General features: G+C 38.6%; 1 protein-coding gene across 2 annotated transcripts in view; it reads left to right on the forward strand.

Annotated features, from left to right (window-relative positions):
* COL4A5 (collagen type IV alpha 5 chain) overlaps positions 1-23,978 on the forward strand; it is a 365,159-nt gene that overhangs the window by 259,137 nt on the left and 82,044 nt on the right. The window contains exons 37-41 of one of the 2 annotated variants that reach the window (XM_080651978.1): positions 4,637-4,763; positions 12,104-12,184; positions 14,024-14,122; positions 14,615-14,665; positions 15,907-16,096. In XM_080651978.1, coding sequence (XP_080508104.1) covers positions 4,637-4,763; positions 12,104-12,184; positions 14,024-14,122; positions 14,615-14,665; positions 15,907-16,096 — 548 coding nt within the window. The remainder of the gene's footprint in view (positions 1-4,636; positions 4,764-12,103; positions 12,185-14,023; positions 14,123-14,614; positions 14,666-15,906; positions 16,097-23,978) is intronic. The other variant, XM_080651979.1, reaches the window with a different exon arrangement.

Consider the following 23,978-nt stretch of genomic DNA (forward strand, 5'->3'; position numbering starts at 1 on the left):
AGGGATGCCATACTCATGAAGCAGCTACTTCCACACATACTTTTTTAATTTAATTCACAGCACATACTCTTTGTACTAATTATTGGAACGTCATCCTAACAATTGCCTCTGTTCGTCTCTGTATTATTGCCTTACATTCTGATGTTATTACTGTGCTTATCATCCACTCGCTCTAATAAGATTGTGAATTTTTTAAGGGCAGAGATCATGACTTGAGCTTGTGTTTCTCTGTCATGGTACTTAGATAAATACTCAAATGCCATCCAGTCCAAATGACTGTGATGAGAGAGGCCCACCGTTGCTGGAGACCTCTAATTTTTATTTAAGGGGCCTCACTTGTTCTGCGCCTTTACAGAGGGATGAGTAGGGGCTGAGGGAATTTGAGGGAACCCAGACAGAATTCTCCTCCTAAAAGATTTTGCTAAGCTGGAGCCCGGGACGCCAGGCATTTGTCCAATTAAAATCCGGACACACAGCAATAACAAAGGTACTGGTCTCCTACTGCTAATGCGTGGGGATCAAACCCCAGCCTGCAGGAACTCACCCCCGCTGTCAGGACCAGGCCACTGGGTAGACCTAGGCTGGTGCTCCTAACTCTGGGGAGAGGGAGACTTCCTGCGCTGCAGGCTAGAGGCCCAGGACTCGGACTCCGCGCCATGCGCCCGAACAGGTCCCTAGCACAGGTTGGTCAGCAGAGCAGCTTCTTCGCCTGGGATTGTGGGGCAGCTCAGCCTGGCCTGTTCACCCTGTGAACGCGGGGTGGCTCGGCCTGGCCTGTTCGCCCCGTGATTGCGGGGCGGCTGGGCCTGACCTGTTCTCACTGTGATCGTAGGGCGGCTCGGCCTGGGCTCACTGCTTTCCACCAGCTGCAGCTCGCCAGTCTCCTATGGGCTGGGGGGAGCCAACCAGTTGAGCCCACAGCATGTGGCAGCGGCTGTGAAGGTGGCCATGGCAACCCAGCACTGACTTCCGGTTGGTCAGCCTTTGGTTGTGATCAGTCATTACAAGTTACAACCCTGGGCTTTTATTATTAGGATTCTGTAAATGCAAAGTGGAAAGAAATGTAGGCTATTCGAACCCAGGGACGTTTCCTAAGTGTGAACGGTTTGGACAGGACCAAATTTCATGAACCTTTTTTTATACACGAAAGGTCTCCATAGACGTTTTGGACAGATATAAATATCTACTGACCCTGTGGAAAAGAGTACAGAGGGTCCTCAAAAAATTAAAAATGGAACTACCATATGATTCTGCAATATCACTTCTGGGTATTTATAAGAAAAAAAATACTAACCTGAAAAGATAAATGCACTCCCATGTTCAATGCAACATTATTTACAATAGCCAAGTTATGAAAGCAAATTAAATGTCCATTGATGGATGAATGAATAAAGAAAATGATATACATATATAAATTATATATCACATTATTAAGCCATAGAAAAGAGGGAAATCTTGCCATTTGAGAAAACATAGATGGACATTGAGGGCATTTTCTAAGTGAAATAAGTCAGAGAAAGACAAATACCATGTCATCTCACTTATACATGGACTCTAAAAGAATAAATAAATAAAATGAAAACAACAAGAAAAAATCAGCTGATGGATATACCAAAAGATTAGTAATTGCCAAAAGTGGGAGGGTGCAGGGGGGATGGGCAAAATGGGTGAAGGGAATTAAAAAGTAGAAGTAGACTCATAGATACAGAGAACAGAGTGATGGTTTTCAAAGGGGAGGGACTTTAGGGAACTGGGTGAAAAGGGGGAAGAGGCTCAGAAGTACAAATTTGGTAGTTACAAAATAATTATGATTATGTAAAGTACAGCATAAAAATATAGTCATTAATATTGTAATAAATACGTATGGTGCCTGGTAGATACTTGAAGTATCAGGGGAATCACTTTGTAAAATATACACGTCTCTAACTTTTGTGCTATACACCTAAAACTAAAACAAAATAATATTGAAAATAAACTGTAATTGACGAATAAAAATTTTTAATCCTCATTTGAGGATATTTTTCCATTGATTTTTAGAGAAAGTGGATGAGAAAGGGAAAGACAGAGAGAAATATCAATGTGAGAGAAACACATCCATTGGTTGCCTCCTACATACGCCCTTACCAGGGCCTGGGCGGGGAGGAGCCTACAACTGAGGTATGTGCCCTTGCCTGGAATCCAACCAGGACCCTTAGGTCCACAGGCCTACGCTCAATCCACTGAGACAAACCAGCTAGGGCAAAAATAAAATTTTAAAATTATAAGCTTCTAGCTATAAAATAAATGTCATGGGATGTAATGTACAACATGGTGACCATAATTAATAATACTCTTTTGTATATTGAAAGTTGATAGAGCTAATCTTAAATGTTTTCATCACAAGAACAAAAAATTTTTAACTATGTAAGGTGATAGATATTAACTAGATTTATTGTGGTGATCATTTTTCAAATGTATACAAATAACTAATCATTATGTTGTAGTTCTGAACTAATATAATGTTATATGTCTATTATAAAAGCCTGAAGAACAAATGTACATAATTGTGGTTTAAGTATATTCAAGTCATGTCTGGCCTTTGTTAGAAATGTAAATAAACCATAATTTCCCCTTTTCAGAGTGATTTACAGGATTCCTGGCCAGTTTGTTGATTCTCTGAGTGCTCTCTTTTATCTCTTCTTGCTTACTTTTTTTGAAGCTCATTGTTTTCTCTGAAAGCATATATGAATAATAAAAGTTTAGATAAAATTTAAACTATCAAATTTAGTCCTTTTCAGAAACCCTGGTAAAATATTTACTTTTTGTTTACAGTTTACTTGGTTTGAAGTATTAGGGCCATACGGTAGTGATAAGAACTGTATTGGGTAACATGTGAGGGTTGAAATTATAGATTGGGTTATTTGTGGAACTTAAACATACTTTACCACAGTTTATCTATTGCCTTATTGCCTTTCAGGTTTACTATTAGCAGAATATATGAATTTTCTTCTTGTATTTTATTTTGGCATATAAATGTCATTGGTTCATAAATAACAAGAAGAATAATGATATTTTATTCAAAGCTTTTCTGTGTGTAAATACCTAAGATGGAACCAATCCAATAAAAAATTTAGTTATATACCTATTATGTGTGTAAAACTGTGCTGACATTTGATTTATAAAGGTTTATACAAATGTATATATATATTTATATCCCAAGACTCTTAATTATTTTTAAATTGGTTGTAAAAGGCATAAGTTGAAAAGGCTTTTACTATAATGCAGAAACAATTGAGTCACAAATAAATGATCTTATTTGCCTAGTCAAGCATAATTGCTAAATTAAGAAGGAAGTATTCAGCAGATGATGTTGCACACTAACACGTTGTTGGGTAGGTCACAATCCTCGTGAGCAGAGCAGTGAACACTGTGATAGTTGTAAATATAAAGTTATGGCATGTTCTCATTGTTATTGGGAAAATTTTGTTTTAATTTGTGAAATTGGGTACGAATTTTTCTAAGGCTCCATTAGGAGAAAACTTAATGCAAATGTTCATTGAACAAAAATAGTTATACACAAATTGTCTCTGACCCCAAAGAAATTTTCAATGTAATTGAAGAGTGAAGACATGTATATGAAAAACCATTATAGACATGACAAAATAAGAACCTGAACTAAATTCTTAGGGTAAGCTCTATTTGTCTTGGTAGGTTTCATGGAGAAAATGGGATTTGAGATGTCCACTAAAGAGTTGATAGACCTCTTTATGTTAAAATGAAATAAAACTTTGCAGTAGACTCTACTGTAGCTTTGTTTGACATGCTTATTCTAAGCAATTAATTTTATTGTAGCATACTAGGGCTGATGATCACAGGTTCTGAAATCAGACTCTTTTGATCTAAATCCAAATTCCACCAGTTACCAGCTGAATCACTGTAAAATGGGGATAATAACAGTATATTTCTTATGGTGTTGTTAAGGATTAATGAGAATAATGCATCTGGAGTCTGACAGACATTGGTACAAATACCAGTTCTGCCACTTACTAGCAACATTAAGCACTTGACTTTTCCAAGATTCACTTTTCTTATTTACAAATGGACTAGAGGCACAGTTCACGAAATTCATGTTTGGGTAGGGTCCCTAGGCCTGGCTGGCGATCAGGGCTGATCTGTGGTGCAACCAGCGGGGCGATCAGGGGCCCCCCGCTGGCATCTGCCTTGGCTGGCCTGGCGCTGCCTGCTCGCCGGCCCCACCCCACACCGCTTCAGCCGGTCACCTCCCTCTGTGGGAAGAGACTGGCAGGGTGATCTGGGAGGGGGCCCCCACTGGCACCCGCCTTGACTGGCCTGGGGCCTGCGGGCTGGGGGCAGCTCCTGCATTGAGCTTCTGCCCCCTGGTGGTCAGTGCACATCATAGCTACCAGTCATTCCACCCTTCATTCTGCAGTTCATTTGATTTGCATATTAGGCTTTTAATTATATAAGCTATGATAAAGTCTAACTCAAAGGGCTGTTGAAATGATTAAATGAAGTGATTTATGTAAATCACTCAGTAATGTGCCTGACACATAGTAAAAGGTCTATAAATGTTATGTCATTTTATAATCTAACTACTGGGGAGACTTTAGTTTTATCTTTTTATTCAAATTTTTAGGGTGAACCTGGTCTGCCTGGATACCCAGGGAATCCTGGTATCAAAGGTTCTATGGGAGATACTGGTTTGCCTGGATTACCCGGGACTCCTGGAGCAAAAGGACAACCAGGCCTTCCTGGATTCCCTGGTAATATTCTTTTTCTTAAATGCTTCCTTCTCTCCTTCTTTATCTACTCTAACCTATATCATAGAGCAACTTATTTGGCAGACTTTTATTCTATTTTCCAATCAGATACTGACTAGCAACATAATTTTGAACTAGCTCTTTAAATTTTCTTTGACCAAATTTCTTTCTGTATAAAATAAGAATTATCAACTCAGCAGGACAATACCCTGTGGACATAGGACTATTTGATGGATCATTTTTCAATCTTTGACTGTTGGCCACAAGTCAATTAAGAGGTCTTACTATGTTTGTAGGTGATAATGTACATTGCCAAACCCTAGTCTGCTGTTGATTCTCTTAGAATGTACTCAGGTACACAGTGGGTGGCTATTGGTAGAACGAACAATCATACCATTCATTCAAACGACAAGGACTGTGTTATGCAAGCAAAAGGACTTAGTATTATAGACAAGAAGATAGCCTGAACTACATTGTTATAGTCCCTTTACTTTGGGTTAACAGTGAAATACTAGAGGCCCAGTGCATGAAATTCATACACTTGGGGGGCGGTCCCTCAGCCTGGCCTGTGCCCTCTTGCAGTCCGGGAGCCCTTGGGGGAATGTCCAACTGACATCCTTAGTGCTGCTGCAAAGGCGGGAAAGGCTCCCGCCACTGCTGCTGTGCTCGCCAGCCGTGAGCCCAGCTTCTGGCTGGGCGGTGCTCCCCTATGGGAGCACACTGACCAGGGGGCTGCTCCTGTATTGAGAGTCTGCCCCCTGGTGGTCAGTGCATGTCATAGCAACTGGTCATTCTGCTGTGCAGTTGATTTGCATATTAGCTTTTTATTATATAGGACTAGAAGCCTGGTGCACAAAAATTTGTGCATGGGAGGGGGGGGGTCCCTCAGCCCAGCCTGCTCCCTCTCACAGTCGGGGAGCCCTCAGGGGATGTCCTACTGATGGCTTAGGCATACTCCCCAGGTGGAGCAGGCCTAAGCTGCAGTCTGGCCTCCCTCTACGGGAGGCAAGCGGGATGATCAGGGGAAGGTGCTGCCCCCATCACCCCGCTGTTGCTGCCACTGCTGGCTGCCGCAGCCCCCAAGGTGTTTTCATCAACACAGAGTCCAGTCCCTTCACCATGAAAAAATGACAAACTTTCTTTAGGCATTTTCAAGATGTCTCTTTCATAGGATAAGACATTTCTTCCTTTCTTCCTTCCTTCCTTCCTTCCTTCCTTCCTTCCTTCCTTCCTTCCTTCCTTCTTTCCTTCCTTCCTTCCTTCCTTCCTTCCTTCCTTCCTTCCTTCCTTCCTTCCTTCCTTCTTTTCCTTCTTTCTTTCTTTCTTCTTCACCTGAGGATATTTTTCCATTGATTTTTAGAGAGCATGGAAGAGAGAGGGAAAGACAGAGAGAAACATCAATGTGAGAGGGACACTCAATTGGTTGCCTCCTGCATGAGCCCTGACCTGAGCCCCAGCCAGGGAGGAGCCTGCAACCTAGGTACATGCCCTTGACCAGAATCAAACCTGGACCCTGTGGTCCGCAGGCCGAGGCTCTATCCATTGAGACAAACTGGCTAGGGAAGGATATGACATTTCTTAGCCCCTCCAGTAGTGGATCTTTGTTTTTTCCTCCAGGAGTGAGGTGGAAAAACCCTAGATCACCTTCTTGGATTCTTATTACCCAAGTTACCAAGAACACTGCAAGTGGCATACCGGGAGCTTAGCCAATGAGCAGTCAGAAAAGGTGTTTCCTCTGCAGCTCACGCGCAGAAGCGGGACTGCCGGCGTGCTGCAGCTGGCAGGCCCTCTTCTCTCTGGGCCTGCGCCATCCATGGCTTGCCTCACCACGCACACAGTACTTTCCCACCCACCTGCTCATGCAGCCTCCTCTTGAGTGGTAGTGACGTTACGACGTCCCATACAATTTGCATATTACCTCTTTATATATATAGATTATATATATAGATAGATAACTTAATACAGTAAAGTGTACAGGAATATAAATGAATTTTTACCCATGTATATATCCATGTATCCACCATATATACCAAGTTATGAAATTGTTCCTTCATACCATAAAGTTTACACATTCTTCACAGTGAACCCACACCCCCAAGTAACCACTACTATGACTTCTATCACCATTCATTAATTTTGCCTCTTTTTGAAATTCATATAAATGGAATCACACAGTATATATCCTTGTGTCTGGCTTCTTTCACTCAACATTATGTCCATAAGATTCCTTTATCTTGTTGCATGCCTCAGTAGTTGTGTTTTGTTTTGTTTTTTAACAATGCTCTGTAATATCCCATTGAAGAATATACTGTAATCAATTACCCATTCTCCTGTTGATGGATTTTTGTGTTGTTTTCATTTTGGGAGTTAAGGGATTCAGAACAAGTCTCCCCAATATTTGCCACTTGGCATGGATTATTTTGAGCTGGAGGCCATTGAGACCCTGTGGGCTCACAATAAACTTTTACTTCTCTCTTAAAGAATTTAAATTGGGGACCTTGCCCATAATAAGGATTATTACCAGAAATAACTTTTTATGGCCTAACTATAGGTCAGGAGAAACATGTAATTACTGAGCATCTGCTCTTATTATCATCCTGCAAATTACCCTCCTCCCTTCTAAAGCCTCAGTTGCCTTACCTCATTCCTTAGCTCAGAATGCCATGTATGCCTCATTTTACCTTTCAGTATCTGAACCTCTCATGTATGTGGAGTTCCCATACACATGTATGTAACTAAATTTGGTTTTCTCTTTTTAATCTATCTCATATTGGAACAGATTATTAGACCAGTTGAAAAAATATAGAAGAGTAGAGGGAAATTTCATCAAAAAGATGCTATTAACATTCTTTGACATGATTTTGGTGGACATACGTCCTCATTTCTCTTAGACAAAAACTTAGTAATAGAATTACTGAATTATAGGGTCTATAGATATTTAAATTTAGTAGATGGTGTCAGTTTTCCAAAGTGGTTTTATAAATTACAGCCACACTTGCAATGTATAAAATGTCCATGGATGGCTCCTGGTGTTTGCCATGATCATATAGTGGTTATTATTTGTGAAATGTCCAGTTGGCCATAGCTTTGCCTGACTTGGTATTGTCAGTCTTTTTAATTTTCAATATTCTAGTGGTTATATAGAAGTATCTCAATAAAGTTTTAATTTACATTTTTTTAATGAATGATAATATTAAACATTTTTGCATATACTTATCGCTCATTTGTGTAGCATCATTTTGAAGTGATGCCTGCTCCAAGTCTTTTTCCTCATATTTTATTGGATGGTTTTCCTTTTATCTTATAGATTCAAGGCAGTTCTTTACATATTTTAAATGTGAGTCTTGTGTCAGATACATATATTGCAAATATGTTCTTGCTAAAAAAACAAATACATTCTTGCTGTCTCAGATTTACCTTTCATTCTCTTAATGCTGTTGTGTGATGAAAAAATTTTGTTAAATTCAATAAAGTCCAATTTATCAATCTTCTTTCATGTTTAGTGCTTTTTGTGTCCTATTCAAGAAATATTTATATACTCAAGTTTATGGAAATATTATTCTAATTTTTTACAAAGTTTAATGTTTAAGATTTTATATTTCAGTTTATGATCTGTCTCAAAAATATTTTATGGGGTGAAGTAGGGGTCCAGGTTTGTTATTTCCATACAGGTATCCAATTGCACCACACTGTTTTTGTGTGTTTTTTTTTCTCAAGAACCTAAGTTCTTTTGTTCTTTTCATCAAAAGACACCATAAAAAAAGGATAAGGAAGCCAGCACAGTAGGAGAAAATACTTGCAAAATATCTGACAAATGATGGCTTTCTGGGATATTTAAAGAGCTTCTACAACTCAATACTAACACGATATACAGTTCAATATTTTTAAATGGGGAAAACTTTAAACAGACATTTTATAAAAGAAGATATATGGATGGCTACTAAGCACATGAAAAATTGATCAATATCATTAACCATCAGAGAAATGCAAATTAAAACCACAATAAATTAACACTACATTCCTACCTGAATGGCTATTATTAAAGCAACTGATATAACCATATGTTGTACAAGGATTTGGAGCAACTGGAATTCCCAAATGTTGTTGTTAATGGAAAATGGTTTGGCAGGGATTAGATAGATAGATAGATAGATAGATAGATAGATATCAGCATATACCTACTCTCTGGCTTAGTTTTTACACTCCTATCTAGGTATTTACCCAAGATAAGTAATGACATATGCCTTCAAAAATACCAATGCAGAAATATCCATAAGAGCATGATTCAAAATAGCCAAAAACTGGAAGTAGACCAAGTTTCCATAAATAGAATAGAAAACCATAATAGCTAAAACATGACCAAATGTTCAACAATAGATGAATGGGGGGAGAAACCAAGATGGCGGCATAGGTAAACACCTAAACTGCTGCCTCGCACAACAATTTCAAAACTACAACTAAAAGACAGAATGGACACCATCCAGAACCACAGGAAAGCTGGCTGAGTGAAAATTCTACAACTAGAAGGAAAGAGGAAAGCTCACAGAGAATTGGAGGTACGGCAAAGGGGCTTTGTGCGCGCAGAGAGGAAGGGCGGCTGAGAGCCTGGCTGACTTTCTCTGGCGGAAGGGGGAAGGAAGCTTCCGACCGCACTGAACCCCAGTTCTGACAGCACTGAACCCCAGTTCCGGGCGAACCCCTGGGGACCCACGCTCTTACGGGGGGAGTCTGGACTCTCAGGCGGAGACTCGGGAGCCGGGGAAGGCGGAGGACTGAAAGTGCCCGCGCGCGCGCGCCAGTGCGCACAAAGGCTGCAGAGGTTGCCACAGGCTTTCCCTAGTGAAAGGGAGTCAGAGGCTCCTGACGGCACTGAGCCCCAGTTCTGACTGCAGTGAACCCCAGTTCCAGGCGAGCCCCTGGGGACCCACGCTCTTGTGGGGGGAGTCTGGACTCTCGGGCGGAGACTCGGGAGCCGGGGAAGGCGGAGGACTGAAAGTGCCCGCGCGCGCGCGCCAGTGCACACAAAGGCTGCGGAGGTTGCCACAGGCTTTCCCTAGTGAAAGGGAGTCAGAGGCTCCTGACGGCACTGAGCCCCAGTTCTGACTGCAGTGAACCCCAGTTCCAGGCGAGCCCCTGGGGACCCACGCTCTTGTGGGGGGAGTCTGGACTCTTGGGCGGAGACTCGGGAGCCGGGGAAGGCGGAGGACTGAAAGTGCCCGCGCGCGCGCGCCAGTGCGCACAAAGGCTGCGGAGGTTGCCACAGGCTTTCCCTAGTGAAAGGGAGTCAGAGGCTCCTGACGGCACTGAGCCCCAGTTCTGACTGCAGTGAACCCCAGTTCCAGGCGAGCCCCTGGGGACCCACGCTCTTGTGGGGGGAGTCTGGACTCTCAGGCGGAGACTCGAGCTGGGGAAGGCGGAGGACTGAAAGCGCACATGTGTGCAAGGGCAAGGCTGACAGGAAGCCAAAACTGAGACTCCACCCCATCCAAGCTGAGCACAGAGGCTATTGCAATTTGGCAAGTCTAATCCTATAAGGCTGTCTCCAGCACCGAACTTCTCCCAGCATAGACACAGCTGATCCTTACAGCCAACTGGCCTGGAGGTGAATTCTTCCCAGTGATACCAACAACAATAAAGACTTAATTACAACAAGGCTGTACACACAGTCCACAAAGGGGTGCACCAAGAGTGTCAACCTCAGGTTAACTGGGGAAGCAGACCCACTGGGCCATATTGGAAACCTAGCACAAATATCTACCTTACCAACTCAGGGAATCAGTGAAAATGCGGGGTCAAAGAATCAGATCACAAACGAAAGAAATGGAGGAAAACAAACGACTGGATATAGAATTCAAAACCACGGTTAAAAGACTTTTTAAGAATATCCTAGAAAAGGCTGATAAATATAACGAGACCCTCGAAGATATGAAAAAGGACCAACTAGAAATTAAACATACACTGACTGAAATAAAAAATATTATACAGAGACCCAGAAACAGAATAGAGGAACCCAAGAATCAAGTCAAAGAATTGAAATACAAAGAAGCAAAAAACACTCAACCGAAAAAGCAAAAAGCAAAAAAAAAAATCCAAAAAGTTGAAGATAATGTAAGAAGACTCTGGGACAACTTCAAGCATACCAACATCAGAATTATGGGGGTGCCAGAAGAAGAGAGAGAGCAAGATACTGAAAACCTATTTGAAGAAATAATGACCGAAAACTTCCCCCACCTGGTGAAAGAAATAGACTTACAAGTCCAGGAAGCCCACAGAACCCCAAACAAAAGGAATCCAAAGAGGACCACACCAAGACACATCATAATTAAAATGCCAAGAGCAAAAGACAAAGAGAGAATATTAAAAGCAGCAAGAGAAAAACAGTTAATTACCTACAAGGGAGCACCCATACGACTGTCAGCTGACTTCTCAACAGAAACTATGCAGGCCAGATGGGAGTGGCAAGAAACTTTCAATGTGATGAATAGCAAGAACCTACAACCAAGATTACTCTACCCAGCAAAGCTATCATTCAGAATTGAAGGGCAGATAAAGAGCTTCACAGATAAGAAAAAGCTGAAGGAGTTCATCACCACCAAACCAGTATTATATGAAATGCTGAAAGGTATTCTTAAAGAAGAGGAAGAAGAAAAAAGTAAAGAGAAAAATTATGAACAACAAATACATATCTATCAACAAGCGAACCTAAAAATCAAGTGAATTAAAAACCTGAGGAACAGAATAATCTGGTGAATATAATAGAATCAGGGGCATAGAAAGGGAGTGGACTGATAACTCTCAGGGGGAAAGGGGTATGGGGGGTTCATGAAGAGAATGGACAAAAATCATACACCTATGGATGAGGACAGTGGGGGGGAGGTAAGGGCAGAAGGTGGGGTGGGAAATGGGTGGAGGGGAGCTATGGGGGGGAAAAGGAGAAATAATTGTAATAATCTGAATAAAGATTTATTTAAAAAAAACAAAAAAAAACAAAAAAAAAACAAAAAAAAGTGACATGGTATTGAAAAAAAAAAAAAAACAACAATAGATGAATGGATTAAATTTTTTGATATATCTATACAATGGACTCCTGCCAGTTCTACTAGTTAAATATGGTGGTAATTATTTTTATTATGAATATATAATAATTAAAGCCTCTGGATAAATAAATTTAAATTGTAAATTTCTTAAAAGAACCAGCAAACACGAGCATCTTTTGGGGTTTTCTTTCTATTCTTCACTGTTTCTTTGCTAACACTATAAATTGTAAATTTGAGTTGTAGCTTTCAAAGAAATGCAGTTTTTCTTTCTTTCTTTTTTTTATTAAACTGAACTCTTTACTCTAGGAACCCCAGGCCTTCCTGGATCAAAAGGTATCACTGGTCCTCCTGGGAACCCTGGACTTCCAGGAGAACCTGGTCCTATAGGTAAGCATAAAAAAAGGGGGGTTGATATACTGTAAAACTAAGCCTCATGTTCATTTTGGGAAAGTCAAATCATTTCAGGGAGCTGTGAACATTTTCCAGACGATGAAATGGTGAGCATTCATTTAGCACTGTTTGTTAGGTACAAAGTGAATAGCTCAATAAAAAGTACATTAAATTGCCCAGCCGGTGTTTCTCAGTGGTTGAGCATTGACCCATGTACCAAGAGGTTGCCAGTTTGATTCCAGGCATGCAAGAGGCAGCCTGTCAATGTTTCTATTTCTCTCACTCTCTCTGTTCTTTTCTCTCTAAATCAACTACAAATATTTTTAAAACTAGAGGCCTGCTGCACGAAATTCATGCACAGGGGTGGGGGTGTCCCTCAACCCAGCCTGCACCCATTCCAATCTGGGACATCCCTCTCACAATCCAAGACTGCTGGCTCCCAACCGCTCACCTGCCTGCCTGCCTGATTGCCACTAACTGCTTCTGCCTACCAGCCTGATCACCCCCTAACCACTCCCCTGTCAGCCTGATCGATGCCTAACTGCAACCCTGCCATCCCGATTGCCCCTAACTGTTCTCCCCTGCCAGCCTGGTCACCCCTAACTGCGCTCCCCTGCAGGCCTGGTCACCCCTAACTGCCCTCCCCTGCTAGCTTGGTCACCCCCAACTGCCCTCCCCTGTAGACCTGGTCCCCCCCAACTGCCCTCCCCTGCCGGCCTGGTCGCTCCCAACTGCCCTCCCCTGCCAGCCCGATTGTCCCTAACTGCTCTCCCCTGCCAGCCTGGTCACCCCTAACTGCCTGCCCCTGCAGGCCTGGTCCCCCCAACTGCCCTCCCCTGCAGGCCTGGTTGCCCCTAACTGTCCTCCCCTGCCAGCCTGGTCCCCCCCAACTGCCCTCCCCTGCAGGCCTGGTCACCCCCAACTGCCCTCCCCTGTTGGCCTGGTCGCTCCCAACTGCCCTCCCCTGCCAGCCCGATTGCCCCTAACTGCTCTTCCCTGCTGGCCTGGTCACCCCTAACTGCCCTCCCCTACAGGCCTGGTCCCCCCAACTGCCCACTCCTGCAGGCTTGGTTGCTTCTAACTGCCCTCCCCTGCAGGCCCGTTCACCCCCAAACTGCCCTCCCCTGCAGGCCTGGGTCCCCCCGCAGGCCTGATCGCCCACAACTGCCCTCCCCTGCAGGCCTGTTTGCCCCAACTGCCCTCCCCTGCAGGCCTGGTCCCTCCCAACTGCCCTCCCCTGTTGGCCTGATCGCCCACAACTGCCATCCCCTGCTGGCCATCTCGTGGTGGCCATTTTGTGTCCACATGGGGGCAGACATCTTGTGTGTTGGAGTGCTCAATTTGCATATTACCTCTTTATTATATAGGATTACATAAAATTGTTGTCATGGGACCTTATTTTTTGGGCTCACTTTTTCCAGGGAGAGTTATTTCAAGTATCCTTTAACACATAGAAAATCTGATATTTTTTTACAATGGCAAGGAGTAATACTTTATTTGTTTACTAAATTATAAAGCAAATCACTTTCCTTGGCCCAATATAAGACCTATAATGCATCCTAACCCCACACCTTATTTTCTTGGATAGTCTAAAACTAGATTAAAATGAGAAACTGAAATATTTTGGTTAATGAATAAATGATAAAGCTATTTCTTATTCACATTACCCTTTATTTTTCAGGCTTTTTCATAATATTTTATAAATTTAAAGGAGTGTCTCAGAGGCACTTTTGTTTTTTGGATAGAATTATTTAAAGCTAGTATGGAAAAATGGGGAATATGGAAGAAAAAGGGAATTGGGAAAATAGATGTAACCTTCAATAGTATATTATTTAGGTAGTGGAGGTCATCGTGGGCCACCAGGGCCTCCAGGTGAAAAAGGCAAACCAGGTCAAGATGGTATTCCTGGACCAGCTGGACAGAAGGGTGAACCAGGTACTGTCTTTTTTCATTGTTTTTAATTTTCTAATTTCCCCCTTTTATTTACCTTAACTTTTGCCCTTTTTTTTTTTTACCTACAATGAAATTATATCTTCTTTCTTACCCTCTAAGCTACCACACAATTTCCCATCCTAATGACATTCCACTCTATCCTGAGAATGTGACCTCACATTTATCCATCAACTTGTTTCTCTCTTACGAAAAACTCCATATCTTTTCTTGCCCAATTTTTCGTGTCAAGAAGCTACCCAACTTTTAACAAGTTCTTTGGATGACCTCCTTTTATATGACATTAATCACAAATAGAATATATGTATATATAATTTTCTGATGAGGGATTGTAGTTCTCTGTTGGAAATAAACTTCTATATGGTTTATATAATATACATTGTAGCAGTTAATAAAAACCTAAATAATTAGAAGATAATCTGTCTTGTTTCAGTTATTATAATCTCTTTGAGAGTTGTTGGTTTAATCCTCTGACAGGCCAACCAGGCTTTGGAATCCCAGGACCCCCTGGACTCCCAGGACTTTCTGGTAAACTTTAATAAAACATGCTAAATAAGTCCATAAGTAGATAATATTCTACAGTACACTTATTTCCATCTCTACAATTTATTGTTATAAAATGCACAAACAACCCCAGAAAACTCAAAGCTAGAGTTACATCTTAAAAGCAGTTCTTAATTATCAATTTAATATGAGAAGTTGTACTATAGAAAAATGTGTTCTTAAAGAGATTTACATGTAGATATCTTTTCATTAACTTCATAAATAAATGCTGAGGAAATGATTCAGAAAGAAAGCAAACTTGTAGGAAGAGGTAGATTTCACTAAATTTTTAAGAGACTTTTAAACACTCTCTTACCTCCATGGAAACAAAACCAAGTTAATATAAGGAAACTGTAGAAATACATGCTAATAATAAAAATGTCACTTGAAAACTCCATGTTAATATACATTTTGTAAGAGTATGTGTGCACACACATCTACCTTCACTCACATGTTTTTACTCTCATTGTAAGCACCAAGTAATTAACTGAGTGATTGAATGTGTGTACAAATATATATATATACAGTATGTGTGTGTGTGTGTGTGTGTGTGTGTGTGTGTGTATGTATTTGTGTTCTCATATGACGATTTCCTATTTTATGGAGACATTTTTGAAACTACAGACTTATCTCCTAGAAATTCCAAGATCCTTCCAATGATCTCAACATAAAAGTTATGACTTTACTGTGCCACTGATATGTTGCTCTCCGTCATGTTGGTGGTATAGAAAAAATGTTGAGCACAGTTTGTCTAGATTGTGATTTTTAAATATTGGATAGATTGGTCTTTGAGGGCACATAGATATCATTGAAGATCTTTATCTTCCTAGAATCTTAAAACATTTGTTTTAGGAATTTCCTCCAGCCATCTTTAACCTATTCTTGCAGATACTGTATACTTTTCTATTTATTTCTAATTTTTTCTCACAGTTACCAGTCATATGATCATTGCTTTATGTCCTAATTCAAAGGGTATCTGTAAGGATGCAAGCTATTATTGTTTTTCTATTTCTAGGTATACTCTAGTAAACACTTCTGATAATAGATAAATATATTTAATAGGATGAATGGGCTTTTTATATGTGTTGGGGATTTGGTGAGAGATAGAAATAACCCTAGTATATTCCATTACTTGTTCTAATAAGTGCAAATAGCTTTAGCCTTATAGGCAAGCCTAATATTCAATATCATTTAATGTGTTCTCTAATGTCATTTTGCTTTCATAGGTCAAAAGGGTGATGGAGGATTACCTGGCATTCCAGGAAACCCTGGACTTCCAGGTCCAAAGGGTGAACCAGGCTACCCTGGTTTCCCTGGTGTGCAGGGTCCCCCAGGCCCTCCTGGTTCTCCAGGTCCAGCTCTACAGGGCCCTAAAGGCAACCCTGGGCTCCAAGGTCCTCCTGGGAGACCAGGTATGTACATGAGTAGTAGGGGAATGGTCCATTTATTAGTCCATTTATTTCATTTTGCTGGCAAGTTATTCAGTCTTTAGGACATTAGAATCTATAATCGAAGAACTTCTTATACGTAAATAGTTTGGTTTATACTTTACTTCATCCATTTCCATGGCATTTAATATTTTTTTCAGTAATGCCTTTCATAATTTCCTTAAAGTGTAACTAAAACAAACCCACATAGAGGAAAAAGGAAATAGTGATTTGTTAGTATTTTTATTAAATGTAAAGCTATACAGGTAACCTGCCAGCAAAATGCCATCTGCATTTTTAATGTGAGCTTCTCAGCATGTCATCACAGAAATCATTTTAGTTATCACTCAGTAGATGCTTGTGGTCCATACCAGAGTGTTGCTATGGTTCTGTCATATGATCAGCAAATGTCACCAAGCACAAAAAAATTTTATCTTCTCTATAAACTAGGCAATCCAACTTTCCTTCAACATCACAGCATGAGTAAATTGAATAGTGATCTCTTCATACCAGCTTCATGTCTATACTTCATTTGTCCTCTGTTAACTGCTCTAGTAGTCTCAGTTTTGCATCAAATGTTCACTTTTCAATTTGTGTCTGTGCTGTGTCATTTCATTTTACTAACTTTGGAAATGCTCATTTTCATCCTGAATTAATATTGCTGAGCCCAATCACTGGTAATAGATTATTAACAGATATTTGAGACTTGATATGCAATTTTTATATTTCTGGTAATCAAAAACTTGGCTTTCATTGATTTAAAAGATATGAGAAATTTAAGAAACAAAAATTTGTCTTTTTTTTTTCTCTGAAAGTCTTGACTCCTTTTAACTATATTTAAAAGTGAAAATTTTCATTTAAGTTACAGTAAACTCTGAAGTAATTGGAGTTACCTTAAATAAAATATGCTCTAAAAATATAAATTGATTAGGATCATATACTTTGTTCAGAGGATCATTTTATTTTTTTTTATTTTTTATCCCAGATTTATTGAAATATAATTGACATACAACATTATGTAACTTTAAGGTGTTCAATGTAATAATTTCATATATGTTTATAACTCAAAATGATTACCATAATAGTTATTTAACACATCCATCACCTCACAAAAAAAATTGTAATTATGTGAAGATCATTTTCAAAAACCAGTTTTTATCTGATCTGATTTGTATGTTTGTAGAGGGTGTTATTTAAAGCTTTACCTTGATTTTCTATTGAAGAAAACCAGTGACACTCCCTCAGCCACGTTAACTCTCTTGCATGTAATGTATTGACACAACACCTTGGTTGGTTATGCATGCAATAATTCAAATAAACCAAGCTATTTCCTGTTTTATGTTTTAATCAGCACTGTGGTTATTGCTCTTACTAGTAATGGAGCTCACTGTTGAACATTACTTTTAAATATGTCAACATAAAGACATTAGTCACAAAAGCTTTTTTAAAAAGTACTATTTCTAAAGAAATAATAACGAGAGTAGTTGAATGAAGCACACCTGATGAGTGTTTGTGACTTCTTGATTTGTTATAAACTATAAACTAAAATTGAGTTTTAAACCCAAATGTTCTCAGAACTCATTGTTTTTCTTCTGAGCTTATAGTAATGATTATTTTTTTAAATGTTTTTTGGCCTTTCAAAATATATCACATGTGCTGTTTTCATTTTAGTGGTGATAATTTGGTTTATATACAGATGCATGAAAATAAACTTTCAGAATATTTTTATTGAATTAAAATTTAACTTGAAAGAAGTTAGTAAAATGCTTTAGTTTCTTGATATTTCTAACAATTTTGATATTTTTCCTTTTTGATAATGATGATTTTGGGCCTTACTGAACTTTGATCCCTATCCAGGTCCTACAGGTTAGCTCCTTAACTCTAAAGTAGTAACTGCATGAAGTTTTAAACTTTTTAAATATTTATGTATATATTTATATACACAGATATATATATATATATCTATAGATATATAGATATATATATATATATATATATATATATATATATATATATCTGCAGATAATGTTTTTAAGTGTCTAAATATATTTTAAGAGTGTATATGCCAATTCAGTTCTTATATGTTTATCTATCTCTGAGAGGTGTCAGGAAAGTATAGTGTCCAGTGTTTATGTCTATTAACAGAAACTAAACTTAATTTACTAAATAAATAATTTAACATTTTAAAATGCATATAATTGTTTCATTTTAGTTGAAAATTTTACTACCCAAAATTATATTTTATAATATTTTACCTTTAACCTTTAGAGTAGAGTGTATTTCTAACTTTTGCCTTATACAGAATCTGTTAATGCAAATGAAATTGAACTCTCCTTCAAAAAGGCATTCTTTTTAAAACAATAATATGCATCACAGATCCTGCAAATATGCAGTTCTTGGTTTGCCATATATCTTGTAATTTTTAAAATGATCCTTTCTTCATTTTTGGGGTTGTCACAAAGTTCTAAATTCTACTGTTATGAAAATGGATTACTAGGCACAGAGTAAAAATTAAATCAATGCAACCTGCACAGATTAGAAACCTCTTAATCTTATTTTCATCATACACATATACACAGTACACATCAAAGAATAGTTACCAAGTGCTGTCCAATGAACAACTGCTGATTCATAGTGAAGGACACTCACCTAATCAGGAGTAAAAAGCACACAAAAAATCTCAGTGTGGTCATTACTTTCATGATAAATAATCCTTTAAAAAAGTTTCTAAGAAGGAACTAAAAGGAGAAAAAGTATCCTCCCAAGCTCTATTGGGGATACTAGGAAATTCTGGCTTCTTATTAATTTAAAATTCATAATTGTTAAAGTTGTTTTTTAGGAAGCCATCTATCTCTATTTGAATTGATTCTCTAGTTTCGTACTCTGCCCCTAAAATTTTTATTTTTATAGAATCATATAATATCCTATCTGGAAGGAACCTAACTTACATTTTTCAAAAAGATATTATTCACCAGTCACTTGTTAGTGATGGGAAGACATATTTTATTCAAAACTATTGCAACATGGGAAAGAGACTGTTAAAACTCGCCTCTGCAGCCACGCTGGTTTGGCTCAGTGGATAGAGCGTTGGCCTGCACACTGAGGGGTTCCGGGTTCGATTCTGGTCAAGAGCACATGCCCAGGTTGTGGGCTCGATACCCAGTAGGGGGCGTGCGGGAGGCAACCAATCAATTGTTCTCTCTCATCATTGATGTTTCTATCTCTCCTTCTCCCATCCTCTCTGAAATCAATAAATATATATTTAAAACACACACACACACACACAAACTCGCCTCAGCAGACCAAGGACAGGACCCAAGGATGAGGCCTAGTTGAGAAGAGGGCTCATAGAAGTTTAGTCAATAAAGTGGTCTTTATTATATGTGAGAAAACAGAGGTCCAAAGAGGTTAAGAAGCTTGCTTGAGGTCATAGTTGGGAATCTGACTTAAGGCTCCCCAGTGCTCACGTAAGTCTCTATTCTACTAGTAACACATATCATCCTTCCACAAAGATAGTTGTATGGCATGATGCTTATGATCTGGCCTCTTATTCTAGTTACAAACATAAGTGATGGAGCAAAGCTGCTCAGTCATTTTAGGAGACTTTGACATAGCAGACCGAGCTCTGCCTCCACTTTCTTGTTTTCTATTACTTCAAGATCCCCATCAACCCCTACCAATTGGTTTGTTATTCCTAAATGGATGTCACCAAAAATATTAAGGCAGGTGCATGCTATTTAAATATCACCAAGATACAGAGAAGACTAGAGTATACTTTGAAATAATTTTGAGTACTGCCCTTGTCTGACTTGCATAAAAATCTGCTGCCTTGATCACTTCCAAGCTTTACTATCAACTAGAAGAAAATTGCTTTTTTGTGAAGCAATAGAATATTTCAAAGGAAAAAAAAAAAGCACCTCATTACTTTAAAACTTATTTACCAGATGTGCTATAAATTACATAGTTATTGTAACCTGGTATCTGCAATGTTCTCTTTGCAACAGTTGAATAATGCAACTTTAAATGAAGGCTGGATTTAAAATTTACTAATCAGTTTATCAGTTTCTCTTACTTATTATGACTTATTATAGGACTTCATTTTTTTAAAAAATTTTGCTTTGCTTTTCAGTTTAGCTTTGTTAGGTCATTGAGAAATAATGGATTGAGAGCCTCATGTAGAAAATTGATTTGGCATACAACTAATTAAAATGTTACCTTTTATATATTAACATCTTAGAAGTTTTGCTATGATATGATCTAAAGTTTCCCTTGATACTTACTCAGACCAAAATACAATATATTTCAATGATTTATTTTTCTAAGAGTTTTTATTAATGGTTCTTCTATACTGAACACATGTATAAAATGCCTTTACTCAAACTCTGAATTATCTTAGGTAGGTATTCTAATTTATTTAACTAATTGTTTAGCCAGACTTTGCTCAAAACGTGTCTTGCTGTGTATGGTGTAGAAACCATTTAAACAAAATCTGGTTTTTAGCCTTCTGAATTTCAAATTATAAATTGCTTTAAAAGTTTTATTTTTAGGAAGTAATGGTAACATTTTATATTTATTTGACATGCTACCATTTATATCATATAATGTACTTTTACTATAAGCTCCTAGAGGGTAGAGTTTGGGTCTGGCTAATCTTTGTGTTCCCTGTAGCACTTTGCACATGGCAGATATCAGGTTGGTATGTTAAAAATTGAATCTTTAAAACAATTCTGCAAAGGAGGTTAGGACAGATATCACTATTTCCATTATGTGAATGAGAAGACAACTTAGAGAAATTGAATTGCCCCAAATCCCATAATTTAAGTAGCAGAGCCAAGAATAAATCCCATGTCTTCTAATTCCTAGGATTCAGTGCTTTAGCACCATTTATTTTCTCTGCTTACCTCAGTGTCTATAAATCATAGCAGGACTTGTAAGAAAAGTAAATTGTGTTTAAGTCAATTAATATTAACCAAGAATTTTCCTATATGTTGCCTTTTTATCTTTTTATATAATGATTCTTCTTTTAATAGTTAATAGCTTGATTTAATATGTGCATTGAATAATAATAAAGGAAATGTGATATTTTCTATAGTTTCGAGTGGGATAGTGCATGACAACATATTTTAAAGTATCCCTTCACTGATGATCTTCACTTTTTTTTCTAAAATTTGACTCTTTATTTTCAAGTTCAATGGTGAACAAATATATATTGGCTTTTTCTCTTTGAGTAACTTATAACAAGTAAAAATGCAAAGAAGAAAGCCTCTGGGTGAATTATGAAAAAAGATCAGAATGTTTCTCATCGAATGATTTTCAAAAAAGACAAACACAGTATAGCTGGTAATGGCCATTGCATACCAGCCTTTTAATCTGTATATTTAGTTGCCTATGATCTTTGTATTTTAGTCTAATGAGGCCTTTAATTCTATCTCCTTGGGGCAATCTGAATATATTAAGAAATTTGTACCTTGTGTTTTTACCAAAATTGCAGAAACTAAGATAAAAATTTATCCAAAAGTATCCCTTTGTGAAAGGAATGAAAAGCTATCAGTGAAATGGTACTATTTTGCCAACTTTAATGTTTTGAAATGCTAACTTCTGAAAAGCCACAGTAGCAGTGTTAACATGATGTTTTCGGTAGAATTTTCCATTTTGGGGATTAATAAAAACTAGCAACTTACTTCCTTGAATAATCTCTATTTGAAAATGTCTGGCTCTCTATACTCCAGTATGGCTCTGTTTGTATACTGAATATGCTGTGGGAATAATAAATGCTGGCAAAGAGGATTATTGTTTAACTTGTGCTATAATGTGAACCACTTCTAACTCAATCTTATTTTGTACTGTGTGATGTCTGATACTGCTAACATCGATCTTTGGGCTTTGGTGAACTCTGATCTTCCCAGGTTTTCAAGGTTAGACTCTTCACTGGTCAATTCTTTTTTTTTTTTTAATGCTTTGTATGTATGATAAGAAAAATTCACTTTTTTTTGCTGTAATTCAGAAGTCATTTAAGATTGTTGTTATGTTCAAATACTACCTGCTCTGGTATTTAACATTTTGATGAAGGTAATGTGACTTGTTTATAGTCAAGTTTGAAATCACATTAGGTCTTTGTGGTTTCAAGTATTTATATATATAAAAGGAAATCTGTACATAAAACATGTTGAATTTTAAATGGAAATACACTTATTTTTATCTTTAAGACTACATTAAGACATTTAGGGAAGCATCTAGCCCATTTGTAATCTTTGTACATTGATTTTATTTTCTGAAATTTTTGTTGCCTGAGATTGATCTGTGTTTTCATTACTATTTACAGTAAGAGAAGAGGGTAACTGTTGATTACTGTTAAAAATAAAACTTATATGTCCCTTAAGTCATTAGCAAATCATTAAATTAAATTTGAGAGACTCTAGAACAACAGGTCTGAATTAGTAGCAAATAAATTTCCCAATACTTAGTTTTAATTGCAAAAAGAGCATAGTCAATAACAAGTATAGTTCATTTCAAATGATAATGTTCTGATTACTTTTCAGACTGGGGAAGAAGGCAATAAAAGACTCATTTTTTTCCTATCTTAATCTTACCTTGTCATTGTTAGGCTGATTCAAAAATTGTTTATTTTTCTCTTGATAACTAATTTAATATCTGATTTCTAGACCAAACTATATATTATGAATGAAAATAATTTTGCTTAGAAAGTCCTATATAGGTAGTTTGGACTCAGTGGTTGTTTTTGTTTGTTTGTTTGTTTGTTTAAGTGTAAAGTACTCCAACCCTTTCTTTATGATTGGGAAGGGAATTTCTAAGTGTGTCTGTCTGGTTGCCTAGCTAGGGTGACTATATGACTTAAAATGTTAAAAGATAAAACAATTATTGTATTGTTATGGACCTTTTTCCTATCTCATGTACCAGATAGTGTTATAGTGTGAAATCACATAGAAATAGCTGAATGATTTAAAATGAGCTCATATTTTTAAAGATATAATTATAGTAATCCTATCTAATAAAGAGCAAATATGCTAATTGACTGCCACACCCTCACAAAGATGGAGGCACCCACAGCCAATAAGGAGGGAATATGCTAATTTACTGCCACATCCTCAAAGATGGCAGTGCCCACAGACACAAGATAATGGCGCCCAGTCTCCTCAGCCCCGCTGGGTCGACAGGTGCGCGGCACGGCCAGGCCCACCCCCAGGCAGGTCCAGCTGCTCCACACACCTGCCTCTGGAGTCCCCCAGTCTCCTCAGCCCCCCAGCTGCCCAGGGCTGGCCCGAGGTGCAGGCAAGCCTCGGATGTTGGTTGCTCAGCCAACGCCCGAGGTGCAGGCAAGCTTCAGATGTCAGCTACCCAGCCGCCCAGGGCTGGCCTGAGGCTCAGGTAACCAGGGCTGGCCAAGGCTTGCTCTGCCAGCAGTGGCATCAGCAGAGGTGTGATGGGGGCATCGCCTTCCTGTGATCGCTGGGTCACCTCCCACCACTGAGGGCTCCCGGATTGTGAGAGGGGGCAGGCTGGGCTGAGGGACCCCCCCTCCAGTGCATGAATTTTCATGCACCGGGCCTCTAGTAATAATAATAATTTAAAAAATCTTACATAATTCTTACTCTGTGCCAGGCACTGTGTTAAGTAATTTAGACATATTATCTTATTTAATCCTTGGAACATCATGATAAAGTATGCTGTTCCTACTTTAAAGTAAGAATTTCCACCTTTTTTTATTAAGGTATTATATGTGTACATATCTTACCATTGCCCCCCCCCCCACCCCACTCCCATACATGCCCTCGCCCCAATGTTTTGCATCAGTTGGTTACTCTTATATACATGCATATAAGTCCTTCAGTTGATCTCTTATTTCCCCCACC

Source organism: Plecotus auritus, assembly GCF_963455305.1.
Source record: "Plecotus auritus genome assembly, chromosome: X".
NCBI classification, from domain to species: domain Eukaryota; kingdom Metazoa; phylum Chordata; class Mammalia; order Chiroptera; family Vespertilionidae; genus Plecotus; species Plecotus auritus.